General features: G+C 38.0%; 1 protein-coding gene across 1 annotated transcript in view; it reads right to left on the bottom strand.

Moving 5' to 3' along the window:
* Positions 1-15652, bottom strand: part of FIG4 (FIG4 phosphoinositide 5-phosphatase) — a 131967-nt gene that overhangs the window by 101383 nt on the left and 14932 nt on the right. The window contains exons 2-5 of the mRNA XM_004605717.2: positions 13555-13653; positions 11908-12031; positions 5038-5194; positions 1728-1778 (exon numbers count right to left, since the gene is read on the bottom strand). Coding sequence (XP_004605774.1) covers positions 1728-1778; positions 5038-5194; positions 11908-12031; positions 13555-13653 — 431 coding nt within the window. The remainder of the gene's footprint in view (positions 1-1727; positions 1779-5037; positions 5195-11907; positions 12032-13554; positions 13654-15652) is intronic.

Raw genomic sequence — 15652 nt, 5'->3', positions numbered from 1 at the left:
TTCAGGAGCCAGAAAGATAGTACAGGGGTTAAGGTTCTTTCTTTGCACGCAGCCAATCCTGATTAGACAATGGCATCACATATAGTCAGCAGTGCACCACCAGGAGTAAGCCCTGAGCAGATGTCACTCCTTCCCGCCCCCCTTCCCCACCCCCAAAAGAGTTGTCAACAAGAGCCAGGAGGACTGGTCCGTGGTTGGAAGTTTACAGAGAGTGGTGGAGGGGGAAAGGCAGCTAGGACAGAGAAGTCCACTCTGAGAGTGATAGCTGGAAATGATCGCTCTGGACAAGAACTGAGTCCTGAGAGGGTAGAGAGATAAACAAGATTAACTTTTCAGTACCTGTACTGAAAAGCATAAGGCCCAAAAGAAAAAAAAAAGAAAGAAAGCAAGAGAGAGAGAGAGAGAGCAAGAGAGAGAGAGAGAGAGAGAGAGAGAGAGAGAGAGAGAGAGAGAGAGAGAGAAGAAAAGAGGCAGGCAGACGCGGGATACAGGGCCAGCCCCAGCCGGGGCCAGTGCTCGGCTCCGGCCGGCCGAGTTTTCGGCCCGGGTGCCCATGCCTCTGCAGAGCCGGTGGATGTGGAACGAGCGGGAACCAGAGACAGCTTTAGGAATTGGGGTTCCAGCAAGTGCTTGCACCCATGTATGGAGACTGTGAACTAACTTTGGCTACATGCTGTTCCAGGAAGGGAAATGATTCATTTTCAAACTTAAATCTTCGCGGACTTAATTACTATAATACAGAAATTGTAAACCGCGCGGCCGCGCGACATTTTATCTCTTCATTCTCATCAGTGGAAAACTTATTATCAAATATTTCCCTGTTAATAGAGCTGTATTCTTAGGGGATAAATTCCAACAAAAATAGTGAGTCTGTTTTGAAACTCTAACAACAATAGTGAGTTATGTGTTGAAATCTGGAATGTAATCAAGGTAAAGAGAAAAGGAAGTGAAATTATCACTCACGTACGGGGTGGGTTGGGGGGTGAGGGGTGGGATGTATACTTTTTTGTTTGTTTGTTTGTTTTGTTTTTGCTTTTGTTTTTATTTTTATTGGTGGTGGAATATGGGCACTGGTGAAGGGATGGGTGTTTGAGCATTGTATAACTGAGATGTAAGCCTGAGAACTTTGTAACTTTCCACTTGGTGATTCAATAAAATAAATTAAAAAAAAAAAAGAAAAGAGGCAGGCAGAGTAAGGAGAGTGGGAGGGAAAAAGGGGACATTGGTGTTAGGAAATGTACACTGATGAAGGGACCTGTGGTGGAACACTGTATGACTAAAACCCAACCATGAGCAACTTTGCAACTGTGTATCTCATGGTGACACAATTAAAAATTTTAAAAGTAGCAAAAAAAAAAAAAAAAAACTGGAGCAATAGTACAGCAGGTAAGGCATTTGCCTTGCACACAGCTGGCCCAGGTTTGATACCTCCATCCCTCTCAGAAAGCCCAGGAAGCTACTGAGAGTATCCCGCCAGAACAGCAGAGCCTGGCAAGCTACCCGTGGTGTATTCGATATGTCAAAAACAGTAACAACCATTCTCACAATGGATATGTTACTGGTGCCCGCTCGAGCAAATCAACGAGCAATAGGATAACAGTGATACAGTGATACAGTGAACAAAAGAACAGAGGGAATATTATTATATCCTTTCATTGTCTCCGTCATCTGGAAAATACAAACATTTCACTGACCGATAAGCATAAAAATCAGCTTATCAAACTTACCTGAAGTAAAAATTACTAGATAGGTCTACATTTTGAAATATCCGTAGATACCTAAAAAATAAAATAAACATATTATATTCATAAAATGCTATAATATTTTCATAGTTTAACATGTAGTTTCATAAACATTTGTATTTATGATGACACTCATTGAAAAATGAGGATTTCAATCTATAGTTGGAGTAAATATTTCACCTCAAGCCATTTATAATTCTGCTGACTGTCACTTCAGAGATTTTTCCCCCCCTTTTGTAATAGATTTATCGGAAAGTAGAAGGAAAAGGAAAAGAAACTCCCCAACCCAAAGGAGCTTAGTATAAGACTAAGTGCTCTCCAGAGATTCTTAACTTTAACTTCATGCACTTTGACAATTTCCTCCAGAGTGAATATGCCACAGAGGGAAAGTCATACACTAACATGTGATGTGTGAATAACTTTCAGCAAATAGAAGCAAATCTGCTTCTGTTTTTTATAATATACTTTGAAGATGCTTTGTGAGGAGAGAGGAGAGTAAGAAAACCAAAAAGAGTTTTTTGTGGGTCACCATAATTTTAAGATAAAAAATGTTTTAAACTGAAGAAAAAGTAAAAAATAAATGACCCACATATCCATTTTAGGACTAAGGAAAGGTTTTGAGGGCAGAGAGCTCAACAGATGTCTATTAGACCCATCTCTTCCATCTTTCAGATGTTCTCTTATTAGGTTTTTGGTAAGTTGATAAATAGTACAAAGTGTTAAAATCTCCTCCAACAATTATGTTGCTATCAATAAATTTTGATGGTCCTTTATTTGGCACATGTATTTGATGGACACAACTCTTTTTGATGTACAGATTCCTTGATCACTAAATAATGTCCACTGTCCTTATAATCTTCAGTTTGAAGTCTATGTTATCTGATATTAAGTATAGCCATCCTGGCAATTTTTTAGGCAACTATTTGCTATAAGATTGTTTTTCGCCTTTTATTATGCTTATCATGACTGCTCAGGAGAGTCTGTTAAAAGCAGTAGAAATTGGGTTCAATGTTTTTATCTATCCAGTTACTTTATGCCTTTTTTGATTGATGACTTCAGGCTGATGTTAAATAAGACTACTAAAATGAAGGAATTTATTGCCATCATTTTGTTGATATTATGAGTGTTTGTGAAGTTAGTCTTGCCTTTTACAGAAAACCATTTAGTGCTTCTTGCAACATTGGTTTAATAGCTACCAACTTATTTAGTGGCTGCTTGCCCATAAATATTTGTCATTGCATTGAATTCTTGTTGGGTTGATTATTCTATTTAACTAGGTTGCTATGGCCAACCATTCTCTTCTGGTCTGTAGAGTTTCATTTGCTGGATATGCTGTAAATCTCATGAAGGAGGGGTCCTTTATATATAAGTTCCTTCTTTCATCTTGTTTCTTTAGGATGTTACCTCTGTCTTTGAGTTTTATCAATTAAAAACATAGTCATGTGTCTTGGAGTTCTTTTATTTGTGCTTATTTTGCTTAGTACACTGGCCACCATTGAGATTTTGCTGCAAAAATCAGTTCCAGTTTCCTGCAGTCCCCATTCTTGGTGCCTCACCCTGATCCTATTGCTTCAGTCCTTGGGTTTGGGAAATAGGCACAACAGTACCAGCCCTCCTCCCCAACCCCAACCCCCGCTTTTGTTTTCTCCCTTCAAATAAGCTCAATCTGAAACTAGGTAGATGTCAGTCCTGAAATGTGCTTTGGAGGGCAGGTACGATTTTTATCTTCTGGCACCACCTATGGCTTTTGTTCCTGTCACGTAACACTAGAGTTCTGATAGGTCACTTCTTCCTGGGCCCCAGCTGTGCCCACACTGCCACTGCTAGAATTTGATCCTGCTGGGCCCAGAATTAGCTGCCACCCAGCCCTCAGACAGATGGAGATTCAAAAGGTGGGTGAATTTATAGTCTACAGTTTTCGCCACACACATTTCTCTCCTAGTCACCGCTATTTGTTCATTCTCTTCACCCACTCCCAGCCCTGCAGGCAAGGCTGTCCAGGATGCTTACTGACTCTCCAAGAGATGTTTGCTTTCATGCCTCCTCTATGAGGCCACGCATAATCCTTGATCACATTTATGTTTTGTTGCATTTCTGACCGAATGCAACTTATGAGGCACCCTTCCAACTGTCAAATTTTAAAAAGATTTAAAGTCTACAGAAAAAGTGTGTGTGTGAGTGGGGAGGGGACGGATAGCGAATAGCACAGTGAATACCAGTATGCCATTCATCCAAATTCATTGTTAAAACTCTTTCCTTCAAAACGAATACAAAATTCTTCCTATTCAGACACTCATGTTTATTTTTCCAAACTATAAGTGGCAGCATGATGACATCAACCCCCTCAATATTTTCTACATATACATATATTCATTATGAATAAGAACTACCCTAAACAACCACATTATATTTTTCTTCAATATGATCTGGCAGATCAACACATATGCAAACTGTCCCATTAAAATCTTTTATAGCTAGCTATGCATGCATATGTGTGAGAGTATATATATATATATATATATATGTATATGTATATGTACACGCATGAACACATTTCAACCTAGGAACCAACAGAAATTTACCTTTTGCTTGATAAACAAACAGCATTTGGTTATCATGTCTGTTTGAAATCCTAGAGCAGGGGCCCAGGAGGTGCTCAAAGGGCTGAGCACAAGTTTTGCATACTAGAGACCCAAGTTTAGTCCTGAATACTGCATGGTACCCAGAGCACTGCCATGAGTAGCTCTGAGCACCTCCAGGTGTGATCCAAAAACAAAACTAAAACCTAGAACAATCCTTTGGCTTTTTATGTACTTGAAGACAGTGACATTTTTTAAAAGTCTGTTTTGTTTTATACATAAAGTGTTTCTCACAAGAAAACCACACATGTAATCTATGTCCTTCCCATTGTTTCACATTAAGAGACAAATACTGTCAATGTTGTCTTTTATTAGTTCAGCTAAGCTTGATCATTTGGTTAAGAATGCTGTCATTTTTATATCTTTTGTAAATAACAGACATTCATGCAATAAAACATGTTGAGACTAAGTGACTATTCTGTTTCTCAGTAATGAACTCTCACCTTTATGGTTTTAGTAGCTATTGTTAATCCATGGCTGAATTAACTATTACAACACAAAATATTTTTTAACAGTCCTTTAATTAAAGCTGTAGATTTCAGAGCCAGAATTTTATGTTTCTGACATAAAACACAATCTTTTGACTACATTTTGTTTAAGATAGACATAATTTATCTACCACAAGTTAAAAAAAAATAGTCATCACCAGTACATACCTAGCTTCATCAGGATGAGTAATTCGTACAGAGTCATTCGGTATATAGATCATATTTGTATCTTCAATCTTATATATTGCATGACCTCCAATATCTGCCATCTTCCTCTTTTTAGTTATTAACACAATATAGTAGCCTTCTAAAAACCTTACAAAACCTATACACAAAAACAGAAATAGACAAATATGACATTCCCCAAAATGGATAATGCTTTCAAATACCTACTTTAAAGGCAAAGGTTTGTTTCTTTGGTGGTACTAGGACCCCAAACTAGGGCCCTACACATGCAAGGCATATGCTTTATCACCAAGCCACATCCCAGCCCACAGACTTTCAGCACATTTTCTACTTTATTCTCTCTCTCTCTCTCTCTCTCTCTCTCTCTCTCTCTCTCTCTCTCTCCCCACCATTCTCTCTCTCTTTCTCTCTCTCTCTCTCTCTGAAATAGCCATGCAGACTTTCAGTTATTTTATAATTGTTCTCTGGAAACATCTATACTAATTTTTATCTCTCCTAAGTATATTAATTATCTAACTAATCTTATTTCACTCATTCATCTGGTCTCATTCCAGGTAGGACTGTACTGCCTTAAGCAAAAAAATATATATAAAATGAAAGCACAGTTCTAGAGTGAGCTCTCATAAAAAGTAAAACATGGGAGGCAAGACACAGCCACCCCGGGAGATTTCCCCATCAGTGTCAGGATGCATTTCTTCAGGCTATTCTTTTCGCAAAGTAGAATTCAACACATGCCATTCTCTGTAATCTGAAGGAATACAGAAAACGGACACAGCTGATGAGTGGTCTAATTGCATTTGGAGATAAATGTAGGTCTCCACAGCAGTGTTTCCCCAAATGTATTCTTCACAAAGCACTAGTTAACAGATTCCAGGGGGAAAGGAGTGATATGAGTCAGTAAATGAGAAAAACGCTGCACAAAAGAGACTCTTCTGCCAGCACAAATGCCCTCTGCATATTATAAATTAGATGATTATAGCCTTCCTGTTTCATACCAATTGGAAACATCAGTCTTTCTTAAGAGGTTCCTATCAAACATAGCCAACTACTAAAAGACTTCAGTGTGTCACACATCTCTGCCAAAAGCCAGTCTATTCATCCTGAACATACTGCAAACCAGAATAAGTTTTTAATTTTTATCTTCATTCTACTTCTGGTCCCTCACCAATTTCATTGAGTACTTTCCGGAAGCCCAGATTACAGTCACGATGCAAAGGAGATTTCCTCCCTCTCAAGTAGAGAAGGCTGGGTCACTTCTGATGACAATTAAAAATAATAATAATAGGGGCCACAATCGACAATACAGTGGGTAAGGCATTTGCCATGCAAGTGGTTTGCCTGGTTTCAATCTCCAGCACACCACCAGGAGTGATCCCTGAGCACAGAGCTAGGAATAAGCCCCAATCACTTCCAAGTGTGGCCCAAATGCCAAAAATAAAATTTATTTAAACACACACACACACACACACACACACACACACACACGAGAACAGAGCAGTGTCCTGCTTCTCATGTCTTGAGAAAACCCACCAGTTCACCAAAGAGGAAAATGCAAAGTTTGGGGGCCAGCATGACAGCTAGTCATTATCTTTGAAAGCCTTTATAAAGAAGTGGACTCTGGCAGAGAAGTATGGAAAATCTCCACAAGGCTCCTGGAGTCTTTACACAATAGAGCCTTCTGGAATTAAAGCAATTCTAAGTCTACTGCTCCCTCATGAGTCTGAGAGTCAAATTCTGCTACTGTTTTTCATTATTATCTTGGGATTTGCGATCTATTTTTGAGGACTTGTTTCAAATATTATCACTTAGCCACTACAATCACACTTATTCTACCACTCTTTGATCAGTAACGTAGGCAGGAAAAGGAATGGATCTGAGACTGGCTATACATCAGAAGTGACTGGAATGTTTATAGAGCTGAGTACTAGGGACAACTGGCCACCAGCAACACACCAGAAACAATTTTGTGAGGAATGCTCATGATTCCATCTGGGGGTTTCTGAAAACTCACAATGTCATTAAAAAGCAATAGAGCAGGTTAGGAATGGACACAGCTGGATCACAGAGATAGTAATTAAGGCACTTGCCTTGTATTTGGCTGAATCGGGTTCGATTCCTGGGACTGCATATGGTCCCCTGAGGTGTACCAAGAGCAACCTCTAAACACAGAGTCAGGAGTAAACCCTGAGCACATCAAAGTGTGAGGGGAAGAAAAGAAAGGAAGGAAGGGAAGGAGGGAGGAAGAGAAGAAGAAGGAAAGAAAGAAAGAAAGAAAGAAAGAAAGAAAGAAAGAAAGAAAGAAAGAAAGGAAGGAAGGAAGGAAGGAAGGAAGGAAGGAAGGAAGGAAGGAAGGAAGGAAGGAAGGAAGGAAGGAAGGAAGGAAGGAAGGAAGGAAGGGAAAAAAAGAAAGAAAAGCAAGGTAGCTACAGTATGTGTCTTGGGACCAGGTATAATCTATGAATTCTTGGTACTGGCTAATGCAAAGTAGAAAACTTGAAAGCATGGGTTTAAAAATTTTAGAACAACTTGAGATTGCCACAGTATCAGCATCATAGTACATAATCAACAAACTTATTTCAAAGACTAGTCTGAATCTGTGACTAGTTTAACTGAATCTGTGATGACTCACAAAAAGTCTGAGATGCCAATAAGTCTGCAAAGCAAGATCGTGTGAAAATTCTGTTCTTTCACTATGGCTAGCATGGAAGCACTGTTTTGGTATTTACAGATTGGAAACTCAACCATTTTAACAGTCCTGCAAAAATATTCACAAATTAGCCACAGAATAGAAAACAAGTAGTCTAGTCATTCCACACAAGTACTATTTTGACAACTAAACTATACATCTTCTTAAAGGTAAGAATATAGTGTTTTGCTATTTCACTATCCCTCACTATTCCTAAGAGAGAACTAAGCAATCACAAGTTTTTATTAACCACCACTTATTCTTCTCTACACAAAGTTTTAGTCACTTGAATGAAAATACATGAAATGCATTTTCAAAAAAATAATAAATATTTACTTAGTACATTTTGAATTAGTCTATTAGGTCATTCCTTTTGTTGTTTTTGTTTTGGAACCACACCCAGCAGTGCTCAGGATTTACTCCTGGCTCTGAGATCAGGAATAACTCCTGGCAGTGCTGGGGAATCATACAGAGTATCAAGGATCCAAGTTAGGTCAGTCAATTCGAGGAAAGTCAATGCAAAGCTACCCTTCACTAGCTCTCTAGCCCTACTAGGTCATTCTTTCAGTGATTTCACCTTAAGAGTTCTTACATCACAACACCAAAGAACATCACCTTACAGAGAAATGAGGAAATACCCTTAGTACTCACCCAGATTTCATGAACTAATTCTTGTGCATAAAGTAAATACCACCTTATAAACTTGGCTATCAATTGATGAAAATAAAGTTCCTGGTATTATAAACTTACTTATCAATAACTTCTTAATTTAAAATGAGGTATGAAATATTGCCAAAAGCAAATAGTCCAAGATCGTATAATAAAAGACCCATAAAAAACAACACAGTATAGTAATCTAGTGGAAATGTAATATAAAGTCAGACTGCTCAATATAACTTGAGAATACCCAAGGGCAGCCGTTTTTAAGCACAGTTCAATAACTGTTCCTCTCTTTGTTCGACTTCATCATCAAGAAAGGTTCAATTATGAGTAATAAGCCCTGACTAATGAGGCATTCAATATTACACATACTTTAGGAAATTTCCATCAAAAAAAAATTGCAATAAGTAATAGCGTCGAAAGCAATAAATCTAATCCATTAAGTAACTAATATTTAAATTATGCTATTGTATTTAGGGCACTTTTTTTCCATTTTTAAAATTAAGCAAAAAAAGAAGAAGTTAATATATATGGAATTTACCGAAATTCGACATATAAACTCACAAGACATACACAGACTAACTTCAAGTACCCACACTTATCCATTAAGCATGCAATCTCTTAGGATCCGGCAAAAGTAAGCAGAAGATACAGAAAAGGGGCCAGTCTGAAGGGGAAACTAGTCAACAACTGTTTTCCACGAACAACTACTCTTGGCTTTCCCTTGCAGCCACTTACAACACAAAATGGACCTATCAGGTGCCACGTAAGAGCTGCGAGTTAGGTAAGAAAAACTCACTTATACAGCTTATAATCACAAATATAATTACCTATATAACTGATATAATGAAAGTCTCAACAAATAGCCATGCAACAGAAAGTGCATCAGAAAATCTAACAACATAAGCATTTGAAACCATATAATAAATTCCAGGCTACATGAATTGCATCAACATCTTGAGATATCAATGGCTCAGTCAAAATTACACAGTCTGGGAGATTTAAAAACAAAAAAAATAAATGTTGCATAAGGCTTTGATGGAGCTACAAGTGCCCAGGGCCAGGAGGGACCGTTCCACATCCAGCGTGCCCAGCGGCCTCCAGCACCCCAGCACCTACAAGCTTCTGGTCTCTGCCTCTGCTTCACCCCCACAGGAGTTCTCTCTCCCCATATCTACTCAAATCTCTTTTCCTTCACGTGACAGAGTTTTAATATAAAGCACTTTCAACAGGTAACTGATTTATACCCACCTAAGCTCAAGAGAGAAGAGAACAAGAACTAGTCTTTTTTTTCAAATGAAACTAGTTTATATTGACAATAAAGGTCTTATCTCCAACTATATTATAGCAGGAAAACAGAGCAACTTACAGAGTAGATTGTTTGCTTGAACAAAGTCTAGAACATCTCTAGGGACAGGTAAGGATCCTGCAACATGGTCTCTTAGGAAGGCGACTGGGTAGTGGGGGGAGAATGTCTACCTTTCATAATTTTGAAAAACAAACATGGAGCAGAATGAAATCATTTCTCATCTCAGAAATGTTCAAGAAATGCAGGTAAGATGTAAAGAAAACCTCTGTAATGCTGTGCCCTGGAACTACAACAGTCACATAAGCATACAAGTATCCGGGTTGTTTTGTTTTGTTTTAAACTGGAGTCAGCAAGGCCAGAGAGACAGCACAGGCATTAAGGCATTTGTCTTGCATGCAGCCGATTTGGGTCTGATACCTTGCACCACATATCGTCCCCAGAACTACAACAGGAGCAATCCCTGGGCACTGAGTCAGGACTAAGTCCTGAGCTCTAGAGGATGTGGCCCGAAGTAAACAAACAGAAAACAACAAGGGTCCTGTGATAAAAAAAAAAAGTATGCTTTTTCTAGTCAGCAATAATTCAAGGGTAGCTTTCTCTTCCAAGGTCTGCCATAATGTGTTATGGCTGTTTGATCAATCATTTCTACCACAATATCCAACCACCTCTCTTCCTTACCAGACTAAACCAATTTCACACAATATGGCACAGTATACAGATATGGCCACTTCCTCTCCCTCTTTTGACCGAGACAGTAGCCAGGTCCACCAAATCTTGCTCCTTGACCATCTCCTCCAGGAAATCTTTTCTGGCCATTCCAGACCGAAGTCATTTAGACCTTTATGTTATCTCCAACAACACCCTTTTACTATTCTGCTTAACTTTCTTTTTTTTAAAGTGTTGCTCTAGATGTCCTATTTTTCTAAAACGAATTTTATTTTTAGTTAGGCACAGTGATTTATAAAGTTAACAACAGTTGACAACAGTGTTTTAGGCACATAACATTCCCGGCTCCCATCCCACCACCAGCATCGGCATGCCTCTACCACATGTTCCCTCTCAGGCCTCATACCTGTCTCTTGGACAGACACACTTTCAAATTTAATTGGCGTAGTCTGGGTTCCTTGCTTACAGTAGTGTTGGCCCTAGTGGTTTAGACATCTATAGATCCACTTCCGCTCTGATAACACAGGATATGTTCCTGGTTAGTCTTAGGCCTACTGGACTAGGATGAGAGACAAAAACCCACACATAAGGAGCAGCTCCAATGGCTTAGCTCTTACTTGCAGTCTCAGAGTTGCCCATTGTGTGTTGTTTTTTTGTCCCTCATCCTTTTCCAATCAGCCTACATCTACTGAGGAACTCATCCATCTACAGCAAGACAGGCTGCCTGACCCACTGCGTCAAGGAACATTATATACCAGAGAACCATGGGGCCCACAGGCCAGATGTCAAATGCCTTACAGACCAGAGTTACTTCCCTATTTGTGCGTGAAAGAAAAACATTAAGGAATGTATTATAGGATTGGAGGGGAAAATTAGCATTTTGGTAAAATTTTAAATGAAGAGGTTCAAACTGTGACAAAGAGAGAAACATCAAAACTCGATGAAGGAGCAGACTCGGAGTTGGCAGCTCCGTGAAAATGATAAGGTTAGCACAGGGATGGATAGACTGTGACCAAAGGAACCAATGCCTTTTGATGTCAGAACGGCTCAAAGTCAAAGAGGGGAGTATTTTCTTACTGAGATGATTTCAAATTGTAAAGACTCCAACAGACTGTGGGGCTAGAGAACAGAGTTTGTTCTCAAACAAGAATGCAGGAGGCATTCAAAGAAAGGGGGTTACTTACAGCTGCATTAAGTCAGTGAGAGGAATCCCTGCTACTTTTTCAAGCTGATTTTTCACCAGTATCACTTTTGCCACCCAATAAATGGCCGGGTATATGCTCACAGCCCAAGCTAAGTTTTACTTTCTCTCTGCTTAACAACACCAACTCAAGACACTTCAAAGGACAAAATCATTTCGCATTTGTAGCGTTTCATAAAGACTGTCTCAGATCTGACTAATAGTGAAGATTTAAACAAACAAAGCCACAGGCGGATGGGCCATAAAGATAAAGCTAATAGCTTTGCAAACTCCCTTTAAGTAGCCCATGGGCAGGGGGAAGAAGCCAAAATACGGAGGCATTTTTCTTACCTACAATACCACAAGCAGTAACAGCTCGAAATAAACCAGAGGAGCCTTTCTGCCCCGTCTTCGTTCTATTTCCTAGATCCAAGCGGCCGAGAAGCTCTCTCACTTCTTGTTGAGTATACACATGCTGAAAATAAGCAAATGTAGTCTGTAAGGCTGCACTCCTACTTCGGGTTATTTTTAAACTTACCACTAAAGTTGCCTATAAAATCATAAGCCGTTTCATATATAAAATTAAGAAGTAGTCTAAGTTATCATTTTTATGCCCAAAAAGTCTAACACTTAAAAAAAAACCTTTACTAAAATATGAAATGTTAAAATTTTATCCTCTGAACCAGACAATGACTGAGAGACTTAAGGGATATACTGAACAATTTCAAGAAATCTTTTAACTCTTTAAAACTTTCTTAAGAAAGTTTTTCTTAAGAAATTTTGACTCTCGAAGTGATCCCTGGTAAGCCCATTACTGCCCCAAATACAGTAAAAAATCATCACATTATACTAATAAAAACACCGATACTGCCTCTGGGTGGGGAAACAAGTAGATGATGACCTCAGAAATGTGAAATTCACAATATATAATTAACCTAAAAAATTTAAAACATAGAACAGAGTTTTTCAAATACCTTAGAGGAGATGAGTTCTGAACATTATCTACAAATATATTTTGTAAATCGCAAATCTACATGGATTTATAAATATTCAAACAGAAAGCTCAATACAAAGAGCAAACTTGTACATTACAATGCAAAAACTTAATTTAAAAAGAAAAAAACACCTATTGTAGTGGCAGACTGGTAGGTGAGAGGCAAATGGGGGAGGGGCTGCATTGGTGGAGAGACTGGTATTGAAACATTGCCTGTCTGAAACCCAATCATAAAGAACTTTGTGATTTCACTAAATAAATTTTTAAAAAGAGTAAGTTTGTACTGAAGAGGTTTGTGTTCAAAGAGTTAACGTTCAACACCACGATATCATATTCAATTTTACTCTTTTTTTTTTTCTATTTTTGTGGTCCAGGCCACACCCAGTGGTTCTCAGGGTTAACTTCTGGCTCTATGCTCAGGGATCACTTAGTGCAGGGGGAACATTTGAACAGTACTGGGATTGAACCCTGGTCAACTGTGTGCAAGGCAAGTACTATCCTACCAGCCACCTGAACTAAGTAAGTTCTCTGTATTATTTACTTTGCATACTATAACATCTGGGTGGTTATTTCTCTAGTCATTAGAAGATCACCTAGAGATGACTTGTAGGAACATAATAAAAGCTCAGCAGTATAAAAGTCCTTTATGACTTCAAGTAGCATAGGTTAAAAGCATAGTAATTAAAAAAAAACACCCTCTAGTAGGTGCACTATTAAAAGTTATAATCAATGCTTTAAAAGTTAATCCTTTAAAGCATTGAAAATATGTTATCTTACCCAAAGAGCTTGTTTTATAAGACAAATCAAAAGGAGGGACTAAGTATACTTGTGGCATAATTCCTGACATTGGTAATTTCTAGAAACCAGATTAAAAATTCAAATGGCAGTCAAGCAAGAAAACTAACTGCACTTTTTCAATTATGGTTAAAAGTTCTCTATCATTAGACACCAATAGGGATAGCCCTGTCTTTAAACAGCAGTAGTTGGGCTTACAAGATACTTACCCTATCATCAATGATGACCAAATCTTTTGGTTCGGTTCGATCAATTTTCAAAACACGGTATTTTGTTTCTGCATGATTGCTCCCAACTAGAAAGTATCTCTTAAAAGAAAAAGGTATGACATCAGTTTCTAAAAACATTTTAGAACTACTTTCAGTTTTGAGATTAAATATATTCATTAAGGTTACTTTTAAAAATTGTATTTCTGTTCAGTAGATCTGGCAGATTTTTTAAAAAGACTGATTTCCAAAGGTCAGTTTTAAAATTGAATAGTGTTCATGGTGTTATGATAAACATCAGTCTGACATCTGAAATGTACCCAGAAACCAGGTCGGGTGAATTTAATTATGCTGTACAGAGATTGGAGACTGATGTTTAAACTTTTCCAGGAAGAAGCAGCTCTGTTAAGAATCAGAAAACTCAACATATAATTAGAAATACTTAGACAATTATAGCTATTAAAATATTGATATTTTATCAAATGTATCTTTATAAAATGTCTAGAGAAGACTAAAAATGACTAAAATGAATAGATGCTTTATTATTAAAATCTACTGCAAAGTCCTATGAAAGATTAAGATGAGTGTACTTTCTCAAAAGCTTTTTATAGATAAGCTATAGGAAATAATTAATGTTCCGTCTTTCCTGAAACACTTCCTTGGAGCATTATACTTAAACACATTAGTCTTCTTCAATGAACACAGAGGATAAAATGAATAATTAAAGTGTAGAAAAAGAAAAATCTTATATTTAAATTAAAATCCTTTTAAGGAAACCAAAATAAATATTTACAACTATGTTTAAGAAAATAAAGCTCTAGTAGCAAAAATAAAGACAAATTAATTCAAAATTGTTCTTTTTAAAGTGGCATTTTTAAACATTCTGAAAATTAAAAGACATTGCCGCAGTCAGTTGGCATCTCACTGTCTCATTGGTTAGATAAGACACAGAAACACAATTAAGTAATGAGGTTCTCAAGATTGAAGGTCAAATTGAAGTATGTTGACCACAGCAGGAATTCCACCCAGAAAAGATTAATGTGAATTAGTGTAGATGCAGAAAGTGTCATAGAGTGAGAACTTGAATTAAGTCTTTGAATGGGTGCAACATTTTTAAAGTAAGGTTTTTTTCTTACATCAGAATATGGTTACCCAGTTATGCTGTCTTAATGCTAAGTCTGCAAAAATGAATGAATGCTTTATTATTAAATATATATGCCTATAAAGGTCTGATCTAAAATTCCAGATTATAAATAACAAAATCTCTATTAAGAAATAAAAGCCTTGTCTTCAGACGAAGACTAACTGAAAAACCTGGAGGTATACTCTACATGACACTGTTACAATGTGGAAATAAAGGAGTAATATTAAAAGTTCATAGACTGAACTGAAGAGATACTACCGGGGTTAAAGCACTAGGCTTGCATGTAGCCAATCCTGGTTCTATTCCCAGTATGACACATGGTCCCCTGGAGCACTACCTGGAATGATCTCTAAGCACAGAGCTAGGAATAAGCCTGAAGCACATCTGGGTATGGTTCCAAAACCGAAAAAGATAAATAAATGAATAAACCACAAACTAACTTGATGCACTGGGGGCAGCTCAAAGAGCACAGACACATTTCACTTAGCATGATACTCTCCATGTCTATCCAGTTATAAGCAAATTTCATGACTTCATCTTTCCTAACAGCTACATAGTATTCCATTGTGTAGATGTACCAAAGTTTCTTTAACCAGTCATCTGTTCTAGGGCACTTGGGTTGTTTCCAGATTTTGGAGTATAGAATAACATCACATGAGGCTTACATACAAGGACAGTAGATACAAGGGTCAGGAGGATTGCCCCATAGCTGGAAGCCTGCTGCATGAGCGGAGGGGAGAAGGCAGATGGAATAGAGAAGGGATCACTAAGAAAATGATGGCTGGAGGAATCAGTCGGGATGGGAGATGTGTGCTGAAAGTAGATAATGGACCAAACATGATGACCTCTCAGTGTCTGTGTTGCAAGCTATAATGCCCAAAAGAGAAGAGAGAGTATAGGGAATATTGTCTGCCATAGAGGCAGGAAGAGGGTGGGAAAGGGGGGGTATATCAGGGA

The sequence above is a fragment of the Sorex araneus genome, chromosome 4 (assembly GCF_027595985.1).
Source record: "Sorex araneus isolate mSorAra2 chromosome 4, mSorAra2.pri, whole genome shotgun sequence".
NCBI classification, from domain to species: Eukaryota; Metazoa; Chordata; class Mammalia; order Eulipotyphla; family Soricidae; genus Sorex; species Sorex araneus.
The sequence above is the reverse complement of the archived record's forward strand: the minus strand, read 5'-3'. Positions and strand labels throughout refer to the sequence as shown.